Source organism: Anguilla anguilla, chromosome 15, assembly GCF_013347855.1.
Source record: "Anguilla anguilla isolate fAngAng1 chromosome 15, fAngAng1.pri, whole genome shotgun sequence".
Lineage (NCBI taxonomy): Eukaryota > Metazoa > Chordata > Actinopteri > Anguilliformes > Anguillidae > Anguilla > Anguilla anguilla.
This window is the reverse complement of record NC_049215.1, coordinates 2,611,854-2,634,964: the sequence shown is the minus strand read 5'-3', so window position 1 is coordinate 2,634,964 and position 23,111 is coordinate 2,611,854. Positions and strand designations below refer to the sequence as shown.

The 23,111-nt window shown below is 51.0% G+C and overlaps 1 protein-coding gene across 5 annotated transcripts in view; it reads right to left on the bottom strand.

Annotated features, from left to right (window-relative positions):
- slc4a3 (solute carrier family 4 member 3) overlaps window positions 1-23,111 on the bottom strand; it is a 75,362-nt gene that overhangs the window by 4,095 nt on the left and 48,156 nt on the right. The window contains exons 7-20 of one of the 5 annotated variants that reach the window (XM_035394425.1): window positions 21,216-21,280; window positions 19,899-20,079; window positions 17,977-18,112; window positions 14,428-14,475; window positions 10,186-10,369; window positions 8,395-8,497; window positions 7,283-7,467; window positions 6,042-6,264; window positions 5,188-5,403; window positions 4,182-4,330; window positions 3,113-3,307; window positions 1,023-1,232; window positions 795-884; window positions 291-457 (exon numbers count right to left, since the gene is read on the bottom strand). In XM_035394425.1, coding sequence (XP_035250316.1) covers window positions 291-457; window positions 795-884; window positions 1,023-1,232; window positions 3,113-3,307; window positions 4,182-4,330; window positions 5,188-5,403; window positions 6,042-6,264; window positions 7,283-7,467; window positions 8,395-8,497; window positions 10,186-10,369; window positions 14,428-14,475; window positions 17,977-18,112; window positions 19,899-20,079; window positions 21,216-21,280 — 2,152 coding nt within the window. Of the gene's footprint in view, window positions 1-290; window positions 458-794; window positions 885-1,022; window positions 1,233-3,112; window positions 3,308-4,181; window positions 4,331-5,187; window positions 5,404-6,041; window positions 6,265-7,282; window positions 7,468-8,394; window positions 8,498-10,185; window positions 10,370-14,427; window positions 14,476-17,976; window positions 18,113-19,898; window positions 20,080-21,137; window positions 21,281-23,111 lie in introns of all 5 variants that reach the window. The other 4 variants (XM_035394420.1, XM_035394421.1, XM_035394423.1 and 1 more) reach the window with 4 other exon arrangements.

Here is a 23,111-nt window from a genome sequence, read left to right as displayed (position 1 = left end):
TCACACAGAAAAATGTCTAATTCAGAGTACATATGAGCCCAATAGGGTAACATGTAACATGTAACATGTACTCCGTAGTTGAGTTGAGTTAACAGTGAAAGTTTTGCTGTGTAGCATTTAGCATCACTTTATGCAGTGTAGTCAGGTGCGTGTTCAGTCTGTGGCGGAAGATGGACAGGGACTCTGCTCTCCTGACTGCAGGGGGCGCTCATTCCACCACTCGGGGGTGTGGGGGGGGGGGGGGGGGGGGGGGAGTGCCGGCAGGGCGTGCAGGGTCCTCGAGCTCTTACGAGGTGATCTGAGTCTCCATGAAGATGAGGATGAAGACCAGCAGGGCGGGGATTATGGAGGCGCCCATCATCCAGGCGGGAAAGGGCTCCTTGTCCCCCAGCGGGCTGATGAACCACCCCCGCTTGTCCGGGGACGTGACCGAGAAACCGGAGGGCACGTTCAGCTTCTGCAATCGCCGCCCCCCACCCCCCACCAAAAAAAGAAGATTCACACCCTAACATTCAAAGAGTAGTGTGGGCCGCCTGCCAATGAACGTCTCTGAAACATTACAAAAGTAGCTAAACGCCCAACAGCCTGGGCTTCACTGGTTACGCAGTGATACGAATGCTGTGTGTTTTTGTCTAATCTGCTGTTGTCCTGTAGTTGGACCGATGGAGGACAGTCTTGGTCAGAGCTGTGGAGGTTAGCGGTGTGTGTACCTGTGTGCACGCATCAGGCTGCGTGTACCTGCGTGTGAGTATCAGAGTGTGTGTACCTGTGTGCATGCATCAGGCTGTGTGTACCTGCGTGTACGTATCAGGGATGGAGTAACCCACGATCACGGAGAACAGGATGGAAATGGGAATCCCAAAATCTCCTATGACTCTTCTGGCCTGGAACACAGTGATGAACACCCTGAAGACTGGAACTGAGAGCCACGGAAACGCACACACACTCACTCACACACACACACGCTCGCTTGCGCACACACACACACACACACGCGCACACACACACGCACACAGCGGTACCTTTCCCCCCAGGAAGCGGCTGTTCCTAAACTTCCTGAGGAAGAAAGCCACGAAGAAGGTCCCGAGCATGAGCACGAGGGAGAGCAGGGCGGTGTTGGGCTGGTTCAGCAGGGGCCCGTCCTGCACGCCCTCCCCCTGCGACAGGTTGCCCACGGCATTCTGGGCACTGGGCGGGGGGTAGCTCTTCAGCAGGGGGTGCTCGCTGAACACCTGGAGAGCAAGTTTGACACTTTTAACAACCCAACCTCACCGCATATAGCATTACCGGATGTAGATATGCACCTGCAAACCCATGGACACACACACACACACCCACACACACAGCCACATACACAGCTACATAAACACAGACACACACACACACACACACACACACACACACACACAGCCACATGAACATAGACACACACACACACACACACACAGCCACATGAACATAGACACATACACACACACACACACACACAGAGCCATGCACACACACACACACACTGGCACATAAACACACACACACACACCCATGGACACACACACACAGGCACATTGACACACAGAGGCACATAAACACATACACACACACACATACACAGACGGAAACATGCACGCACACACACAGGCACATAAACACACACACACACACACAGCCATGCACACACACACACACCGGCACATAAACACATACACACACACACACATAGCCATGCACACACACACAGGCACATAAGCACATATATACACACACACACACACACACGCAAACACACATGCACAAACACACACACACACAAACACATAGGAACATAAACACACACACACACACCCATGGACACACACACACAGGCACATTAACACACACAGGCACATAAGCACATACACACACACACACATGCACAAACACACACACACACACACACACAAACACACACAGGAACATAAACACATACTCACAGATGCTGATGTACATATAACCATGTACACTCAGTGCCCACTTCATCTATCACTGCAAGACTGACTAAGGTGAGAATGTTACTTGGCTAACAATAATGTTACTGCTTTTTTTAATACTGAGTTTGCTGCAACAAATTCGCTAAGTTTTCCCTGCTGAAAATTCCAGCTCAAACCAGCCTAAGCCAGTTTAAGATGTTTTCAACTAGTTTTGCCGGGTGACCAGCTGTTCACCGGCTGATTGGCCTACAGAGTCAGCTAACCCATCAGTTGACCACAAGCTTACTCTACCAGCTTAACCAGCTTTAAGCAGCTTTGGCCAGTGAGAGACTGGCTTTGACCAGCCACAGACCAGTTATGACCAGCTGGAAGCGTCGAAAACACAGCTTAAACCATCTTACACCAGCTTAGAATCCCAACTGGCCAGGAGTTCTCAGCAGGGTTGATAAGGAATTAGGTAGTTTAGCCAGCTCACTAGCTAGCTAATGATATTACTGATATAACTAGCTTGCTGACAATAGTGTTATGCTTCTGTGAAGCTAGCTAGGTAGCTAGCTAGCTCACTTTGCAAACTAGCAAAGTTACATTAATTCAGTACATAAGAACAACTTTACTGATTAATTATGATATAAATACATAACGTCAGCTAATTAGACAACAGTAGCTATATTGACAAACTTGCAATATTTTTGCAAAGTTACTGCTATGGCTGGTGATCTGTAAAGTGAAGTTACATGCATTGCAGTGTCATTTTACTTCATTTTTTCCTGGTTAATGTAGCAGGCCCATGCAATTTCTAGTGGGTCATTTATGATGGTCTAGATCAAACACTTGCACATAGCCTATACAAAGACACACACACTCCCACATATGCACACAAGTACGCACACGCAAAGACACACACACGCATGCACACACATACACACACGCCTGCACACATACAGGCATAAACACAGAGACGTATACAGACTAAACCATGAACCTATGACCAAGCTGCGATGAATAAAACGGAGATTGGCGCAGTTAACAACACAGAGTCTACACTAGATCCATGATCCCGGCATTCATTAGCAATGGCGACGGCACACACGCGTCCGTCACCGTCTGCAGAGGACGGCAGCGTAAGCACCGGGCGGGCCGCTCACCTTGATGAGCTTGGAGAAGGTCTCGTAGATGAAGATGAGGGAGATGAGGAAGGCGAAGATCTCCTGGGTGAAGGGCGAGATGTAGCGCACCAAGAAGCTCCCCTCCGCCGCCACGATCACCAGGACGATGAAGAAGAGCCAGAAGCCGATCCACACCCGGCCCGTCAGGTACTCGAACCCCTGGGCCTGGCAGAACTGGGGCAGGTGAGGAGAGACAGCCGGGCAGGGCCGCGGTCAGAGCAGGGTCACATCGGGGGGCTCGACCTCACCAAAATCAACCGGGAGCGGGTGGGGTTTGCGCGATGTTGCCGTGGTGATGACGAGCTGAGCATTAATGGTGCGGGCGGAGTGTGGGGGTGGGGGAGGGGCTGTGTGGGCGGTACCTTGTAGAAGGCCTAGGCTGGGAGGGGTGGGAGGGTGGGGAAGGGGACGGTACCTTGTAGAAGGCCTCATAGGGGAGGGGGCGTGTGGACTGTACCTTGTAGAAGGCCTCATAGGGGAGGGGGGCGTGGGGACGGTACCTTGTAGAAGGCCTCATAGGGGAGGGGGCGTGTGGACTGTACCTTGTAGAAGGCCTCATAGGGGAGGGGGGCGTGGGGACTGTACCATGTAGAAGGTCTCGTAGGGGAGAGGGCGTGGGGACTGTACCTTGTAGAAGGCCTCATAGGGGAGGGGGCGTGTGGACGGTACCTTGTAGAAGGCCTCATAGGGGAGAGGGCGTGTGGACTGTACCTTGTAGAAGGCCTCATAGGGGAGGGGGCGTGTGGACTGTACCTTGTAGAAGGCCTCATAGGGGAGGGGGCGTGTGGACTGTACCTTGTAGAAGGCCTCATAGGGGAGGGGGCCTGTGGACGGTACCTTGTAGAAGGCCTCATAGGGGAGGGGGTGTGTGGACTGTACCTTGTAGAAGGCCTCATAGGGGAGGGGGCGTGTGGACTGTACCTTGTAGAAGGCCTCATAGGGGAGGGGGCGTGTGGACTGTACCTTGTAGAAGGCCTCATAGGGGAGGGGGGCGTGGGGACTGTACCATGTAGAAGGTCTCGTAGGGGAGAGGGCGTGGGGACTGTACCTTGTAGAAGGCCTCCTCGAACACCAGCAGGGGTCCGGAGAAGCCGATAATGAGCAGCGGCTGTCCCGCCAGCAGCGAGAACAGCACCCCCAGCGTGGCGGTGGAGATGATCAGCTCAGAAACTCCCATCATGCCCTGCGTCTTCTCGCCTGCGCAGAGCGGGAAGCAGACTGAGAAGGGAGCTGCGGAAGACTGTGTTCTGTGTAACTTTATTATGAGAATATGCTCTGTGTAACTTTATTATGAGACTGTGCTCAGTGTAAATCATTATGAGACTGTGCTCAGTGTAACTTCATTATGAGACTGTGCTCAGTGTAACTTCATTATGAGACTGTGCTCAGTGTAAATCATTATGAGACTGTGCTCTGTGTAACTTCATTATGAGACTGTGCCCAGTGTAAATCATTATGAGACTGTGCTCAGTGTAAATCATTATGAGACTGTGCCCAGTGTAAATCATTATGAGACTGTGCTCAGTGTAAATCATTATGAGACTGTGCTCAGTGTAAATCATTATGAGACTGTGCTCTGTGTAACTTCATTATGAGACTGTGCTCTATGTAACTTCATTATGAGACTGTGCTCAGTGTAAATCATTATGAGACTGTGCTCTATGTAACTTCATTCTGAGACTGTGCTCAGTGTAAATCATTATGAGACTGTGCTCAGTGTAAATCATTATGAGACTGTGCTCTGTGTAAATCATTATGAGACTGTGCTCTGTGTAAATCATTATGAGGGGATAATGAACAGCTCCTTTGCAAGGATCATAAAGAACATTCCAATGAAAGCGGTATGGGGGACTCACATTCCAGCACACGTGTAGCACACACCTGCACATAAACACACACACACACACTCACACATACACACACACACACTCATAGACACGCACACACACACATACACACCACACACACACACACACACACACACACACACCACACACAACCCCCCCCCCCCCACACACACACACACACACGCCACACACCACACACACACTCACCCAGCAGCCCGCCGAAGGTGATGGTGGGCGACAGAGCGGCGAAGTAGATGAAGATGACGGCGGCGATGCACTGCGTGTCCATGGCGTCTCTGATGTCGCTCACGTAGTGGGGATACCGGCGGCGGATGTCGTGGATGAGGCCTCCGAAGGGGATCCCCGACCGCCTCAGGGGGTCCACCTCCATCTCCTCCTCCTCCTGCTCATCCAGGCTCGCCTCTGCGGAACAGCCACCACCACGCGAGTGTTTTCACCCGCGCGCACACGTGCGAGAACACAAGCGACCGCTTTCATTAGCCCACTAATCACTGGGTGCGCTAGTTACATCTGAACATGTAACCAAAAAATACTTATGGTCATATAGTACTGAATAGCTTTGGAAGGTTAATGATTACAGAACTGACTAAATTTTAATTGTAATAGTAATATGTATTTTAATAGTACTTCAAAACTACCGAAAGTTAAACTTTGCCTGATGCTACTGGGTATAGCATTTCCACTACATGAGCCCGGTTCTGGCAGAGGAAGTCCAGTACAGACAGGAACTCGGTATGGACAGGAAGCCCGGTATGGACAGGAAGCCCCGATACGGACAGGAAGCCCGGTACAAACAGGAAGCCCGGTACGGACAGGAAGCCCGGTATGGACAGGAAGTCCGGTACAGGCAGTAAGCCCGGTACAGACAGGAAGCCCAGTACGGACAGGAAGTCCGGTACAAACAGGAAGTCCGGTACAGACAGTAAGCCTGGTACAGACAGGAAGCCCAGTACGGACAGGAAGTCCGGTACAAACAGGAAGTCCGGTACAGGCAGTAAGCCCAGTACAGACATGAATCTCTGTATGGACAGGAAGCTCACCCTTGGACTCGGTCTCGGCTCCGGGCGTCGCGCTCACGCCCTTCTTGTTCTCTCGCTCCTTCCTCTTCCTCAGCATCTGCTTCTGGAAGGAGGCCACAGTCTTCAGCAGGTCCTTCCCCTCCACGTCTGAGGGCGGGATCACGATGCTGCAGTCCAGGAACTCGTTGATGCCGTTGAGGAGGTCCTGCCGGTCGTCGGCGAAGTAGGCCACCTCGTGGAAGTTCTGATTTCAGGGAACGGGAAAATAAATGTTAAAAAACTTAAAAATTGCCATGCCAACTTCTCCTGAGATTAAGTGACGTTTAAAGAGGCAGATAAAGTTAGACAAAAATAATGGAAAAACTAAAGTAGACTCATTGGGCCTCATTCAAGAAACGTGTACGATCACATTTGACAGTAAAGCACGTGTAAGAACGTTGCGAAGAACATTTCGGCATTCATCGTTTTTTTCTTATCTGTATTTGTTCATGGCCATTTCCTTATACAAATCACATGAACAGGATTTCGCATAAATTTTACAACATTATGTATTCATATCATTTACAAAGTTCTGCACATGTGTCATGAATCTCATACTGTTTTTGCATAGGAACATTTTTAAGAACAAAAGTAAGAATAATTTAAGAAGAGTTTTGTGAATGAGCCCCACTGTGTTACGGACACTCATTACAGGAAACTGATTCTGCCGTTTCCATTCAGACACACCCAGGCTTTTTTAACAGCGTCATGTCAGGTCTTCAGAGATTTCCCTAACCCTATACCCCCGCCTGGCACATACTCTGCCTGCACGAGCTCTCCCCACCCCTGAGCGATCCGTCAAAAAACCTCCCCGCACCCGCCCTCCCCCACTCCAATCGGCGTGGACGCACGTTGGAAACTTGCTCTGGTTTCTCTCAGATGACAAGCGTGGATGATTTGTGATTGATCCGCATGGAAAAGGAGGAAATGAGGATGAAACAGATGTATATTTTATATTGTATCCATGAGCTTTCAGTTTTTCATTAATAAGTGATTGGAAAGGCCAAGTGTCTGGAATATCATGACGTCTGGGGCACGGTGAGTCTACGTTACAAGCCCTACAAAACATGGATACTTTTTCCAAAGAAAACCAACAATCTCTCTCTCTTTCTGCCTCTGTCTCTCTCTCTCTCTCTCTCTCTCTCTCTCTCTCTCTCTCTCTCTCTCTCTCTCTCTCTCTCTCTCTCTCCGTTGTGAACAGTGATAAAGGGAAGGGTCAGTACCTTGTCAGACATGAGGGTGGAGATGGATCGGCCGATCTCGTGGTAGTCCATGTTGGCCTGGCTCGGGCCGAGGAGCACGAAGAGGAACCGCACCGGCACCGGCACCTCCAGGACGGACTCCAGCAGGACCGCCTCGTTCAGCCGGACGAAGGCCATCGCGGGCTGCTCCAGGAACTCCACGCACCCTGCCGACCGAACCCAGATCAGCCACAATATGACCAGGATGGAGCACTGACTGGCACCTTCTTATATTAAGCTTTGGGAAACTCTACTTTATGTACAGGTCACAGTAACGCTAGCAAAAGTGTTTTCTTCCAAATGACCAATGATTAGAAAATCCAAAATCATTGCATTACATTAAAATATTCCAGGTGGCCAAAAGTTAATTTGTTGTGTCATTCTTTTGTACCCAGTTAAAGATCAGGCACAGACAAATGTTGTAATACCAATGTTCAGTGACTCACTCTCATGCGTGATTTTAATACAATGAAAATAAGAAATACAAGTGCTTTATATGCTGTTTCCTTCTTTGTCGGCAAATGACAGGTATCACAGAATACATTTTTATTCATGATCAAAACAGAACAACATTCATTTAATCAGGCTTAGGGTCACAAAGTAAAGTACTTTTGCATATTCATATCCATTCACTGTTTGGAATATTAGCAGTGTAATATAAATACTGATATCATCGGGGTTGCTGGGTGGCTCATCCTGTTAAGGCACTGTTGTAATGCATGGATGGACCCCACAGTCTGGTATTAAATTTGGACCATATTAGTGCCGACTACGGCCAGCACGGCAATGTATAAATTGGGTCTGGGCAAGCCAAACGTGTGAACTGCAGTGTCATACAAGCACCAGACTGGAGGGCATGTGCTTGCGTTTGCTCCATCCAATCAATGACAGAGGACCTGACGAGCGCTTCAATAGTCCAGAGGGCAATAGTCGAAGCCAACTTTACCTCAGCTCAAAGCTGCGGTAGTGCCCAAAGCATTATGGGTCTCCCTCCACAGAAAATGGCAGGTCAGTGTCGGATCAGCGTAACCCCCCAGTGTAACCCACCCACCCGCAGTGCATTCTGGGCAGCGCGGAGGCTCATTTCTGCTTACCCACTAAGACCACAGTGGCCTCCGCGTCCTTGGGGATCTTTGCCAGGAGTTTCATGGACCTGACGGCGGGGTGCCCTTCCGCAGGAAGAGGGTGAAGCGCTTTCTTTCATTAACAGAAAAAAAAAATAAACGGCAGTAAAATATTAGCTTAAACATGCGCGGCTAAAGCAGAGCGGCTCTGGCATACAGTGCACAACGACAACAGCTTTGAAATCCACTTAAACATGAGCGAGAAACAAATGATACATATTTACATACATGCGTGAGAGATATATCGCAAATCCTGTGAGTCACAGTGACTTTCTATTGTCGCAAAGGCAAAAACGTACAGGACCAGGTGAGTAAGTTAGCTACCAAATGGTAAATCACTTTAAATCAATTTAATATGACGGAGTTCCTCGCTTTTACGAGCCTTTCTAGATTTGCCAAAATGTTTCAGCCGCGGGGAACATTAAAAGTTTCACAGTTAATGCATCAAGAAGCTTTAACGAGAAGCACCTGCAAGCTAATTCGGCACATATGGCAGCGCGGATTCCGCAGGGCCGCCAGAATACTGCTGGGGCACCAGGCACGACAAGCACAGCCCAGCAAATGGCACGTATTTCCCACGTATTAGCGCAAGAATGCCACCGGAGCCACACCTCACAGTCACATGGGAAACGCTGGCGCTGAGCTCCGACGATCCGCCAACATCACGGCAAACCGTTTGCCGTTCGAGTCTCGCAAACTGCGAAGTCGTTTTGAACATTCCTTTTTTCGTTTTTCACTTGCAAAACACAAAAAATGCAGACAGACTAATAAGAGGTGGGCGGGGGAAAGGCAGGGTTATTAGTCAAAACCTTCATGTACTGAACGCATACATTTCAATCATTAACATCATTTTTCTTTCAGTTACACAAAAATAAACACCTACTGCTATACTGCTATATTAACACTATACACTTCTACAAATTGTTCTAGTTCTGTTCACCAATTAGCGATGGGTGTAGCGTATTTGGATATAAAAGCAAGGTTTCGGTTTTGTTTTTCTGAAGGTCCACAATGAAGGCAAGGGGAAATTATTTAGAAACAATTCAGCACTGAGAAAATTGAGGAGGAAACGTTCATTTTAAAGAAATCATTGTGCTTAAGGCTTTCTGTCTTAGTTCTGCTCATGTACACCGGGTGTTATTGTGTTTTACCAGAGTCCAGGAGCTTCTGACTGACTGCACTGGAGGGAATTCGGGAGGGGGGCATTGTGCAGCTGCGCATGGTCTTCATGCAGTAAACAACTGATTTTTATTGTTTTGATGTGACATTCGCACTATTAGGCTTCTAATAATAAGGCAGAAGTAACACTGGCTCCCTGAGTGCAGTCGAACCTACAATATGTGACTCATTTTAAATGTCAATTTAAACATCAACATTTATTCCCTGCCTTTCCTAGACCCACCTCTTATTAGGCTCTGTTTTTCAATTGTAAAAACGGAAAAACGAAATGTTCACAACCGTTTGACCGTCTTGCAAGCCTCGCACGGAAAATGGTTTGCCACGATATACAAGGATCTCTGACGCCGATCACATGATCGAGCCTTTGCCACGCCCACCACTCTGTAGCCCAGCCCCGAGTTACTCTCAATCATGTGACCGGGATCAAAACTGACAGCGGATCCGTGAGCCGAGCAGGTGTCTGGCCGCCGGACATTCGGTGGTTCTTGCCGTTTCGCACTAATCCTTCGGGAACCCTCGCCCACCAGAGCGAAGGGCGATTTGGTGGAGCACATACACCAGCACAATTGGCAGCCAACTCACAAACAAGCTCACAAACACCTCTTTCTCATGGTCCTGAGGTTTGGTCGTGTGAGGTTCCGTGCGGTCCTCGGACACCAGCGGCAGGGAGGTGTTGGGCAGGTGGTTGTGGTTGCGGTGGAAGCTGCCCATGCTGCTGACCGAATGGTTGCGGGGGAAGAAGCCTTCCTTTTCATCGTTGGGGTGGCTGCGGAAAAGGGAGAGAGCGGTTCAGCAGCCGTCCGACCTTCAGGGTTGGTGGTATCAGGCTGACTCACAGCTCCTGATTATTAACAACAATCCCACTGTGCTAAACAACCAAGGAATTTTCAATGCGGCCAACCAAGTATTAGCATGAAACTTGTAACTGCACACCCTTGCATACTTTTAGTTCCAAAAAGTGTAAATTAAGTACGGATGAAACACAGCACAAACACATATATCCTTGTAATGAAGGAAAGAAAGTTATAAAAGATTGCATCATCCATCCATTATCTCTACTCGCTTATCCTAGGCAGGGTTGCAGGGGGGTGCTAGAGCCTAGCCTATCCCAGCATGCATTGGGCAAGAGGCAGGAATACACCTTGGACAGGCCGCCAATCTAGCACTGGGCACACACGTCATTCACTCACACGCTCATACCAATGGGCAATTTAGAGCAGTGGGTCTCAGACTCGGTCCTCGGGGCCCCTGTGTATGCTGGTGCTTTCATGTTTTAGAGCAGGGGTCCCCAGTCTCATCCAGAAAGGGCCAGTGTGGGTGCCAGCTTTTGTTTCAACCAAGTAGTAACACACCTGATTCTACTAATCAAGGCGCAAAAGCCGATACCATTCAGCAAAGAAATCAACCTGAACTGTTTCAGTAAAAATGGACGTCATGGGACAGCTGGACAGTACGCTTAAAAATGTAATCTGTGTATGTTGCATATGCAAGGTGTGTCTGCTAATGTAAATCTATATTGTGGATTCAGGGAGAGATTGGGCTGCATGTTTCATAGAAAAAAGGTGAGATTTTGTGTAGAGCAGAAGCAGTGTTTTTTGGTAAAAACAAAAAAGGTGAGGTCCCCACACAGTAGGGTTCTGTATAAAGTGAGGTCCCCACACAGCAGATTCTATATAAAGTGAGGTCCCCATACAGCAGATTCTGTATAAAGTGAGATCCCCATACAGCAGATTCTGTATAAAGTGAGGTCCCCATACAGTAGGGTTCTATATAAAGTAAGGTCCCCACACAGTAGGGTTCTATATAAAGTGAGGTCCCCATACAGTAGGGTTCTGTATAAAGTGAGGTCCCCATACAGTAGGGTTCTATATAAAGTAAGGTCCCCACACAGTAGGGTTCTATATAAAGTGAGGTCCCCATATGGCAGGTTCTATATCAAAGTGAGGTCCCCATACAGTAGGGTTCTATATAAAGTAAGGTCCCCACACAGTAGGGTTCTATATCAAAGTGAGGTCCCCACACAGCAGGGTTCTATATAAAGTGAGGTCCCCACACAGTAGGGTTCTATATAAAGTGAGGTCCCCATACGGCAGGTTCTATATAAAGTGAGGTCCCCACACAGTAGGGTTCTATATAAAGTGAGGTCCCCACACAGTAGGGTTCTGTATAAAGTGAGGTCCCCACACAGCGGGTTCTGTATAAAGTGAGGTCCCCACACAGTAGGGTTCTATATAAAGTGAGGTCCCCACACAGTAGGGTTCTATATAAAGTGAGGTCCCCATATGGCAGGTTCTATATCAAAGTGAGGTCCCCACACAGCAGGGTTCTATATAAAGTGAGGTCCCCACACAGTAGGGTTCTATATAAAGTGAGGTCCCCACACAGTAGGGTTCTATATAAAGTAAGGTCCCCACACAGTAGGGTTCTATATAAAGTGAGGTCCCCACACAGTAGGGTTCTATATAAAGTAAGGTCCCCACACAGTAGGGTTCTGTATAAAGTGAGGTCCCCACACAGTAGAGTTCTATATAAAGTGAGGTCCCCACACAGTAGGGTTCTGTATAAAGTGAGGTCCCCATACAGCAGGTTCTATATAAAGTGAGATCCCCATAGAGTGGGGTTCTGTATCAAAGTAAGGTCCCCACACAGTGGGGTTCTGTATAAAGTGAGGTCCCCATACAGCAGGTTCTATATAAAGTGAGGTCCCCACACAGTGGGGTTCTATATAAAGTGAGGTCCCCACACAGTGGGGTTCTGTATAAAGTGAGGTCCCCATACAGCAGGTTCTATATAAAGTGAGATCCCCATAGAGTGGGGTTCTGTATCAAAGTAAGGTCCCCACACAGTGGGGTTCTGTATAAAGTGAGGTCCCCACACAGTAGGGTTCTATATAAAGTGAGGTCCCCACACAGCGGGTTCTGTATAAAGTGAGGTCCCCACACAGCGGGTTCTGTATAAAGTGAGGTCCCCACACAGTGGGGTTCTGTATAAAGTGAGGTCCCCACACAGCAGGTTCTATATAAAGTGAGGTCCCCACACAGTAGGGTTCTATATAAAGTGAGGTCCCCACACAGCGGGTTCTGTATAAAGTGAGGTCCCCACACAGCGGGTTCTGTATAAAGTGAGGTCCCCACACAGTGGGGTTCTGTATAAAGTGAGGTCCCCATACAGCAGGTTCCATATAAAGTGAGGTCCCCACACAGCAGGTTCCATATAAAGTGAGGTCCCCACACAGCGGGTTCTGTATAAAGTGAGGTCCCCATACAGTAGGGTTCTGTATCAAAGTGAGGTCCCCACACAGTAGGGTTCTGTATCAAAGTGAGGTCCCCACACAGTAGGGTTCTGTATCAAAGTGAGGTCCCCACACAGCAGGTTCTATATAAAGTGAGGTCCCCACACAGTAGGGTTCTATATAAAGTGAGGTCCCCACACAGCGGGTTCTGTATAAAGTGAGGTCCCCACACAGTAGGGTTCTATATAAAGTGAGGTCCCCACACAGCGGGTTCTGTATAAAGTGAGGTCCCCACACAGCGGGTTCTGTATAAAGTGAGGTCCCCACACAGTGGGGTTCTGTATAAAGTGAGGTCCCCACACAGCAGGTTCTATATAAAGTGAGGTCCCCACACAGTAGGGTTCTATATAAAGTGAGGTCCCCACACAGCGGGTTCTGTATAAAGTGAGGTCCCCACACAGCGGGTTCTGTATAAAGTGAGGTCCCCACACAGTGGGGTTCTGTATAAAGTGAGGTCCCCATACAGCAGGTTCCATATAAAGTGAGGTCCCCATACAGCAGGTTCCATATAAAGTGAGGTCCCCACACAGCGGGTTCTGTATAAAGTGAGGTCCCCACACAGTAGGGTTCTATATAAAGTGAGATCCCCACACAGCAGGGTTCTGTATAAAGTGAGGTCCCCATACAGTAGGGTTCTGTATAAAGTGAGGTCCCCACACAGCGGGTTCTGTATAAAGTGAGGTCCCCACACAGCGGGTTCTGTATAAAGTGAGGTCCCCACACAGTAGGGTTCTGTATAAAGTGAGGTCCCCATACAGCAGGTTCTATATAAAGTGAGGTCCCCATACAGTGGGGTTCTGTATCAAAGTGAGGTCCCCTGGGTTCTACAGCTATGTCTTCCAGGGGCCCACAGTCTTTAAAAAAGAAATATATAAATAAGATGTTCAGTATTTTTGGGCTAGAAAATTAGATGTCCTCTTAAAAAAAATACACAGCTATCCATTATTACTCTGTCACAAGTGAGAGGGATACTAGCAGTGTGCACATACAAACCTGAAAGCACAATATAATTATATTTTCGCCTAAATTATACACTCAATCTTTCTCACGAATGGAGGGCCAAAGGCAAGCGAGAGCCAGGCTGCGTTCAGCGCTCCGGCCGGCAGCTGAGTGACCTCACTGCGCAGTCGAGCCGTTTGAGCGCAGACAGCGTCAGACTTGCTAGCTCGTGCGATCGGATCCCAGATGCAGCCTGTACCAGCCACTCCAAATAGCACACCATGCACAGTAAAGAAAAAGAAAACACCCCACACCAAGCATTAAGACCAAGTGCACATTAGTGTGCAAAACGCCCAAGATGCACCAGAGCGGTTTTAAATAAACTTCATTGTAAAAGTGCTAGGGACACTCTATTTCAAGCCTATTTCAAGGTATGTTATTATTCTAAACATTACTTGTGCTTTCATGCTAATGAGCAAAGCACCAATTGTGGATTCCATTCCAGCAGTGTTAATACATCGCCACCGCTCTGAAGCAGTGGACATGCAAGACAAAGTGTGAGAGTTAGTGCTAAGGTAGGATACCATTCTTACAGTACGGACCGCTCCCGGGGGTCCGACTGGACCAGCGCCTGCAGAGAACTGGGTTCAAAATGAAGGAAAAGTTTCGAAATTTAATGGAAGAAATGTAATTGACTTCAGGACTGGCACACCGGTGATGTGAGTACTAGCAGTGTTTGTGATGGGTGTATGAGAGAGAGTGTGGGTCTGTGAGAGAGAGAGTGTGTGTGTGAGAGAGAGAGAGTGAGTGTGTATGTATGTGAGTGTGTGTGTGTGAGTGTATGAGAGCGTGTGTGTGTGCATGTGTGTGAGAGTGTGTGTTTCTGTGAGAGAGAGAGTGTGTGTGTGAGAGAGAGAGTGAGTGTGTATGTACGTGAGTGTATGTGTGTGTGTGTGTGTGTGTGTGTGTGAGTGTATGAGAGCGTGTGTGTGTGCATGTGTGTGAGAGTGTGTGTTTCTGTGTGAGAGAGAGCGTGTGTGTGTGTGCGTGTAGGTTTCTGTGTGTAAGAGAGAGATTGCGGGTGTGTGTGTGTGTGAGAGAGAGTGTGTGTGTTTCTGTGTGTGAGAGAGCGTGTGTGTGTGTATATGAGAGAGTGGGTGGTTCTGTGTGTGTATGAGACGGTGCAAGCTCTCGCAGTAGCTCCACACTGACCTGTGTTTGAGTAGCAGGGCTCTGGCCTGTGTTTGAGTAGCAGGGCTCCGGCCTGTGTTTGAGTAGCAGGGCTCTGGCCTGTGTTTGAGTAGCAGGGCTCTGGCCTGTGTTTGAGTAGCAGGGCTCTGGCCTGTGTTTGAGTAGCAGGGCTATGGCCTGTGTTTGAGTAGCAGGGCTCTGGCCTGTGTATGAGTAGCAGGTCTCTGACCTGTATTTGAGTAGCAGGGCTCTGGCCTGTGTTTGAGTAGCAGGGCTCTGGCCTGTGTATGAGTAGCAGGGCTCTGGCCTGTGTTTGAGTAGCAGGGCTCTGGCCTGTGTTTGAGTAGCAGGTCTCTGACCTGTGTCTGAGTAGCAGGGCTCTGGCCTGTGTTTGAGTAGCAGGGTTCTGACCTGTGTTTAAGTAGCAGGGCTCTGACCTCTGTTTGAGTAGCAGGGCTCTGACCTGTGTTTGAGTAGCGGGTCTCTGACCTGTGTTTGAGTAGCAGGGCTCTGGCCTGTGTTTGAGTAGCAGGGTCTGGCCTGTGTTTGAGTAACGGGGTCTGGCCTGTGTTTGAGTAGTGGGGCTCTGGCCTGTGTTTGAGTATCAGGGCTCTGGCCTGTGTTTGAGTAGCAGGGCTCTGACCTGTGTTTGAGTAGCGGGGCTCTGACCTGTGTTTGAGTAGCGGGGCTCTGACCTGTGTTTGAGTAGAAGGGCTCTGACCTGTGTTTGAGTAGCAGGGCTATGGCCTGTGTATGAGTAGCAGGGCTCTGGCCTGTGTTTGAGTAGCAGGGCTTTGGCCTGTGTATGAGTAGCAGGGCTCTGACCTGTGTTTAAGTAGCAGGGCTCTGGCCTGTGTTTGAGTATCAGGGCTCTGGCCTGTGTTTGAGTAGCAGGGCTCTGACCTGTGTTTGAGTAGCAGGGCTCTGGCCTGTGTTTGAGTAGCAGGGTCTGGCCTGTGTTTGAGTAACGGGGTCTGGCCTGTGTTTGAGTAGTGGGGCTCTGGCCTGTGTTTGAGTATCAGGGCTCTGGCCTGTGTTTGAGTAGCAGGGCTCTGACCTGTGTTTGAGTAGCGGGGCTCTGACCTGTGTTTGAGTAGCGGGGCTCTGACCTGTGTTTGAGTAGAAGGGCTCTGACCTGTGTTTGAGTAGCAGGGCTATGGCCTGTGTATGAGTAGCAGGGCTCTGGCCTGTGTTTGAGTAGCAGGGCTTTGGCCTGTGTATGAGTAGCAGGGCTCTGACCTGTGTTTAAGTAGCAGGGCTCTGACCTGTGTTTGAGTAGCGGGTCTCTGACCTGTGTTTGAGTAGCAGGTCTCTGACCTGTTTTTGAGTAGCAGGGCTCTGACCTGTGTTTGAGTAGCGGGTCTCTGACCTGTGTTTGAGTAGCGGGTCTCTGACCTGTGTTTGAGTAGCAGGGCTCTGGCCTGTGTTTGAGTAGCGGGGTCCGGCCTGTGTTTGAGTAGCGGGGTCTGGCCTGTGTTTGAGTAGCGAGGCTCTGGCCTGTGTTTGAGTAGCAGGGCTCTGGCCTGTGTTTGAGTAGAAGGGCTCTGACCTGTGTATGAGTAGCAGGGCTATGGCCTGTGTATGAGTAGCAGGGCTCTGGCCTGTGTTTGAGTAGTGGGGCTATGGCCTGTGTTTGAGTAGAAGGGCTCTGACCTGTGTTTGAGTAGCAGGGCTATGGCCTGTGTTAGAGTGGCGGGGCTCTGACCTGTGTTTGAGTAGCAGGGCTCTGGCCTGTGTTTGAGTAGCAGGGCTATGGCCTGTGTTAGAGTGGCGGGGCTCTGACCTGTGTTTGAGTAGCGGGGCTATGGCCTGTGTTTGAGTAGCGGGGCTCTGGCCTGTGTTTGAGTAGTGGGGCTATGGCCTGTGTTTGAGTAGCAGGGCTCTGACCTGTGTTTGAGTAGCAGGGCTCTGGCCTGTGTTTGAGTAGCAGGGCTCTGGCCTGTGTTTGAGTAGCGGGGCTCTGACCTGTGTTTGAGTAGCGGGGCTCTGACCTGTGTTTGAGTAGCGGGGCTCTGACCTGTGTTTGAATAGCAGGGCTCTGGCCTGTGTTTGAGTAGCAGGGCTATGGCCTGTGTTTGAGTAGCAGGGCTATGGCCTGTGTTTGAGTAGAAGGGCTCTGACCTGTGTTTGAGTAGCAGGGCTATGGCCTGTGTTTGAGTAGCAGGGCTATGGCCTGTGTTTGAGTAGCAGGGCTATGGCCTGTGTTTGAGTAGAAGGGCTCTGACCTGTGTCTGAGTAGCAGGGCTATGGCCTGTGTTAGAGTGGCGGCGCTCTGACCTGTGTTTGAGTAGCAGGGCTCTGGCCTGTGTTTGAGTAGCAGGGCTATGGCCTGTGTTAGAGTGGCGGGGCTCTGACCTGTGTTTGAGTAGCGGGGCTATGGTCTGTGTTTGAGTAGCGGGGCTCTGGCCTGTGTTTGAGTAGCGGGGCTAAGGCCTGTGTTTGAGTAGCAGGGCTCTGACCTGTGTTTGAGTAGCAGGGCTATGGCCTGTGTTTGAGTAGCAGGGCTCTGGCCTGTGTTTGAGTAGCGGGGCTCTGACCTGTGTTTGAGTAGCGGGGCTCTGACCTGTGTTTGAGTAGCGGGGCTCTGACCTGTGTTTGAATAGCAGGGCTCTGGCCTGTGTTTGAGTAGCAGGGCTATGGCCTGTGTTTGAGTAGCAGGGCTCTGACCTGTGTTTGAGTAGCAGGGTTATGGCCTGTGTTTGAGTAGCAGGGCTCTGACCTGTGTTAGAGTAGCGGGGCTCTGACCTGTGTTTGAGTAGCGGGGCTCTGACCTGTGTTTGAATAGCAGGGCTCTGGCCTGTTTGAGTAGCAGGGCTATGGCCTGTGTTTGAGTAGCAGGGCTCTGGCCTACGTATGAGTAGCAGGGCTATGGCCTGTGTTTGAGTAGCAGGGCTCTGGCCTGTGTTTGAGTAGTGGGGCTCTGACCTGTGTTTGAGTAGCGGGGCTCTGACCTGTGTTTGAGTAGCAGGGCTCTGAGGACGTTGGCTCTGTCCTGTGCCTTAATCTGGTCAGAGATGATCATGGTCTCCACCACCAGGTGAGCAATGCCAGGCAGTGTGGTCTGGTCCAGATCCAGCAGCACTGCACCTGTGGGGGGGGCATGTGTATTCTGTAAATTCATATTGGTCAGGAGTCTTATTCTGCAGTGCAGAGGGCCGCAGTGTGTGCTGGTTTAACCCCAAAACTGAAGGGCTGCAGTGTCTGCAGGCTTAACTCCAGTCCTGCAGGGCCGCAGTGTCTGCAGGTTTAACTCCAGTCCTAGATGGTCTCAGGGTCTGCAGGTTTAACTCCAGTCCTGGAGGGCCACAGTGTCTGCAAGTTTAACTCCAGTCCTGGAGGGCCACAGTGTCTGCAGGTTTAACTCCAGTCCTGGAGAGCTGCAGTATCTGCAGGTTTAACTCCAGTCCTGGAGGGCCGCAGTGTCTGCAGGTTTAACTCCAGTCCTGGAGGGCTGCAGTGTCTGCAGGTTTAACTCCAGTCCTGGAGAGCTGCAGTATCTGCAGGTTTAACTCCAGTCCTGGAGGGCCACAGTGTCTGCAGGTTTAACTCCAGTCCTGGAGGACCGCAGTGTCTGCAGGTTTAAATCCAATCCTGGAGGTGGCGCTGTGTCTCCAGTCCTGTTTTGTGCTTTCCATTCAATCAGCAGCCAGCTTTGAAACAAGTGTGTCAACTCCAGCCAATCAGTGATTTACATTATCAGAGCTGAACCAAGCCAGCAGGCACTGTCACCATACCCTCAAGCAAGATACTTAAGCCAAAACGCTTCAGTAAATTTCCAGCTGTATGAATGGATTGTCTGCAAAGAACATGAGCCATGTCCAGTCTCTGTGGTCTGTGGATAACGATGTTTGCTAAATGCCTAGAATGTAAAATGTTAACAGTGAGGTTTATTGATTTGACTGTCATATAACAGCCACAGAAACTGCTGTTCAGTTTGGAGGTGTTCGATTTTAAATGTTTGGCCACTCAACTGGAGTTTTTGCTTGGACGTGGATCAATAGCACGCGTTCTTGCGACGGCGTATGTATACGACAGCCGAAATCCCTCTCCTTGAGCGAAGCATTCCGAAAGGCCAGACGTGCCTACAGTTCCCAGCAATCTTAGCAATGAACCATAGGCCAAAATATGAAAATTCCAAATTCCCAGATGCAAAGGAAAGGATATAATTTCCTGTATGTTTTAGGGATTAATGCATATGATTACAGCATGGCCTCACACAGCCAATTATGTTTATGAGGACATGGATTCAGACAATACCGTATTATTGATGTACAAAGACAGGGTTGAGATTTTTAGATTATCTCTGTATCACAAAAAAAATGTACCATCAATTGTGTGAGTTGAATCCACCTAATACAGTTTACTGTAGCATTTGATGTTTTTTCCCATTGGTGCTTTTTACTGGAAGAAGATAATGGCCACCAAGGCCAGTTTTGGGGAGGGGAGGCCCCGGGGTGTGTCCAGTGAGGCCAGGTTTGGGGGGAGGGGAGACCCCAGGGTGGGGTGGGTCCGGTGGGCGGGCAGGTTTGGGGAGTGGAGACACCAGGGTGGGGTCAGTCTGGCGAGGCCAGGTTTGGGGAGGGGAGGCCCCGGGGTGGGTCCGGTGGGTGGGCAGGTTTGGGGACGGGAGACGCCAGGGTGGTGTTGGTCTGGCAAGGCTAGCGTTGGGGAGGGAGGCCCCAGGGCGGGGTGTGTCCGGTGGGTGGGCAGGTTTGGGGAGGGAGGCCCCAGGGTGGGGTGGGTCTGGCGAGGCCAGGTTTGGGGAGGGGGAGACCCCAGGGCTGGGTGGGTCCGGCGGGTGGGCAGGTTTGGGGAGGGGAGGCCCCGGGACGGGGTGGGTCCGGCGGGGGGGGGGGGCCGCGGGGGTCCTCACCGTGCGTGATGGTCCTGCGGAGCTCCAGAAGGCTCCGGAAGGACAGGGAGGCCACGTGCGGCTTGCCCCAGCGGTCCGTCTCCTCCTCCACGTCCTCCTCGAACTTGATCCAGCGCGCCGTCTCCTTCCAGCGCATGTCTTGGTTCTTGTCCACGATCAGCTCGTTGAGCTCCACGAAGACCTGGGGCCCGGTCGGCCGCGCGGGGCCCCGTCGGGGGGGGCGGGGGGGGGGAAAGAACGGCGCGGGGGTTTAGAGAGGTTCGGCAGGGGGGACCCGCGCAAAACCTGGCTTCCGCGACGCTCCTGCGCTTTTCCCCCGGGGAGGAGAGAAGAACCTGGGCTCTCTTAGCCAGCTGAAAAGGGTGCCAGCCCGGCTCTCCGCTTAAATTAGGCTCAACGACACAGGAGAGAGCGCGGAAGCTCGATTCACACAGCGCTAATTTACTTCTCATTCTCCTTAATCCATCGCGCGAATGAGAAATAAGCCCAGGTCCCTCACGCGGAGAAACCGCCAGTTTAGTCTAACGGTGGCATAACAAAGAAGCAAACTACTGAGGTAGAAAAAAAAACAGGCCTCTCCAGGGAAGAACCGAAAGGTTTATCTGATTAATCAACAAGCGAGATTCCTTCTGTTTGCTGGAGTCAGTGGGTCGAACCTAAACTAGAAAACATCAGCGGACTGAGACGGCCTCTGTGGTTTCGACCCGACGGCTTTTTATCAGCAGATGTAGTGTTTGTTTGTTTGTTTGTTTGTTTGTTTGTTTGTTTGTCTTTTTGTCACATTTGGTATCGTTTAATTATCTTGTTGTTATTTTTGTCTTTTTTGTTAAACGTTTAGTCTAATTCGCGCTTACGTCGTATTACCGTCGTTGAGGAACCCCCCTGGAAACAAGACGAGGTGCGTCTCAAGGGGTTAATTCCTAATAACGAATTTCCGAGAAACGTTCCCGAGACCGGCCTCGGTGTCGGAGCAGCCGGAGGGCCGGGTTTCGGGTTTCCGCTGCGGGCCGGCTGGCTCCCGAGCCCCCTGTCAACAGCAGCCGGCGCCGCGCTCCAGAGCTCACCCGCGGCGGAAGCTAAGCGCGCTAGCCAGAAGGCGCAGGGTTCGAGTTTCAGTGCGAAAAAAGCGTGATTCTGCGTGTGTGGAGTGTCTGGGGGGGGGGGGGTTGCTGCTCTACTCCGAACGGCTGTGCGGCCCGGGGCCGAGCCACCGAGCGGGCTGCTGGGGATGGGTCTCACCTCGTGGACTTTCTTGTCTGATTTGGTCCTCTTCTTTATGCTAGAGGTAGGCGGCGAGCTGTTGCTAGTCCGGGTTACCTGGTTGCGGGACGACTTCTTCACCAAGTGCCGCCTCACCCCAGGGTTGTCCTCAAACCGGTGACCTGTCCGAAAACACGGGGCGTCGTTCAAATAGCGGGACGGCGTCGAGGTTAAAGGTCGACAGGTCGCTCGCGTCAGCGCCACAGTGCAATCACGTCAAAGTAAATAACAAGCGCTACATCGAATAACGATTAAACAAATAAATACATTTCATTTTCTTAATATTTATAAGCATCTATTTAAGCATCCATTATAAAAAAAGCACGAGATCGGAACAGAGTGTAGGGACTTAAGCCACGGGTTAGGGTGGTGAAGGTGACAGGACTTATATGAGCTATAATATCACGTTCACAGGCCACAGATGCACAGGTGACTGAATTTAAGATAACTGAAGGGGTGCGTGTGAGCTCGCAAAGGGGCGACCCGAACACCGGGACGCCCCATCGCCAGTCCCCCCGTGTCCCCCTGGCCATTCCGCACGATCGCCGTGGCAGCGGGAGGAGGCCCTAAACACAGTCTAGAACTTTCTCTTCGCAGCTCCTCGCCAGCTCCGTCCCGTTTCTACTTTCCCTTTTTCTCTTTTTTTTTAGCGCGCCTCACGGTGAAATTTGTGCTGGGATTAGTCATTGTTCCCCTGAAAAGGTCCGCGTTTATCGCCAGGGAAGGGGGCGTGGGGGGGGGCGTGGGGGGGGGAGGGGGTTGGCACAGCCCAGACATTGCTACGCCCTAGAGAGCGCCAAATCAGCTGGAGTTTAAGATCACGCTCGGCGCTTGAGGTCGACAATCTGCCTCAAACGTACGAGAATCCTTTTAAAAACGGAGAATCGGTTGTTCAGGGAAGAGAACTAACCAAGTGTTAGACGTACGCACCAATCACGAGGGCCTTCACTGAGATTAGGAGCTGGGAACGGCTGAAAGTCGATCTATTCGACATGAAACACCCCATTATGTAAAAAAACTGCTCTTATTTAAAATGGCCAACGCAGGGAAGGCAAACATTGGACGCGGAGAGACCAGCAGTCACCTTTGTCTCAGCCCAGAATCCCTCTGGGAGGGGAAGGGAAAAAGGTCAGGCAGCCCCAATCAGAGAAGCCTGGGCCTCTCGCCAAATTAGGGAAGGGACCGGGTCAGGGCTCCTGGGAAAACCGGTGATTAGCGCCATCTAGACCAGGAAACACGAAACAGCTCAAGGACCCAATTATCCGCCGCGACTCGAACCCGGGCAAGCGCGAGGGCAGATGTTTCCATGACGCCTCGATCCGCGGGACGGACCGAACCCGCCCGTCCCTCAACCTCCAGCTAATTAGGGAGCGGCCCGAAACGACGTTGGGGGCGGGAAACGCTCGGTTCGTCGATGGGATTCCTTCACGCTCGGACGGGCCCCCGCCCGTGCAGGGAGCGGCCCGGGGAGGGGACGAGGGCCTCCGAATCGTTAGCCACGTGGAAGGGGAGCACCATTTCACCCGGGGCTCTTCGATCGCCACGCGGGCAGGGCCAGGAATAGGCCCGACATTAATTAGTTATTGCGTATCGCCGCGCGGTCGATGGAGCGGACCGCTTCCAAACGTGTCACCGATCGATCGCCTGATCTGCGCATGAAGCCGCTGCGTTATTTCCCCTCTCGGAATGAGGGCCTCGCTCAGACAAAGAGAGAAATGTCACTGCGTTTGGGCTCAGGTTCCACCACTGCGTTTGGGCTCGGGTTCCAGCGCTGCATTTGGGCTCGGGTTCCACCCCTGCGTTTGGGCTCGGGTTCCACCCCTGCGTTTAGGCTCGGGTTCCACCGCTGCGTTTGGGCTCAGGTTCCAGCACTGCGTTTGGGCTCGGGTTCCAGCACTGCGTTTGGGCTCGGGTTCCACCGCTGCGTTTGGGCTCGGGTTCCACCGCTGCGTT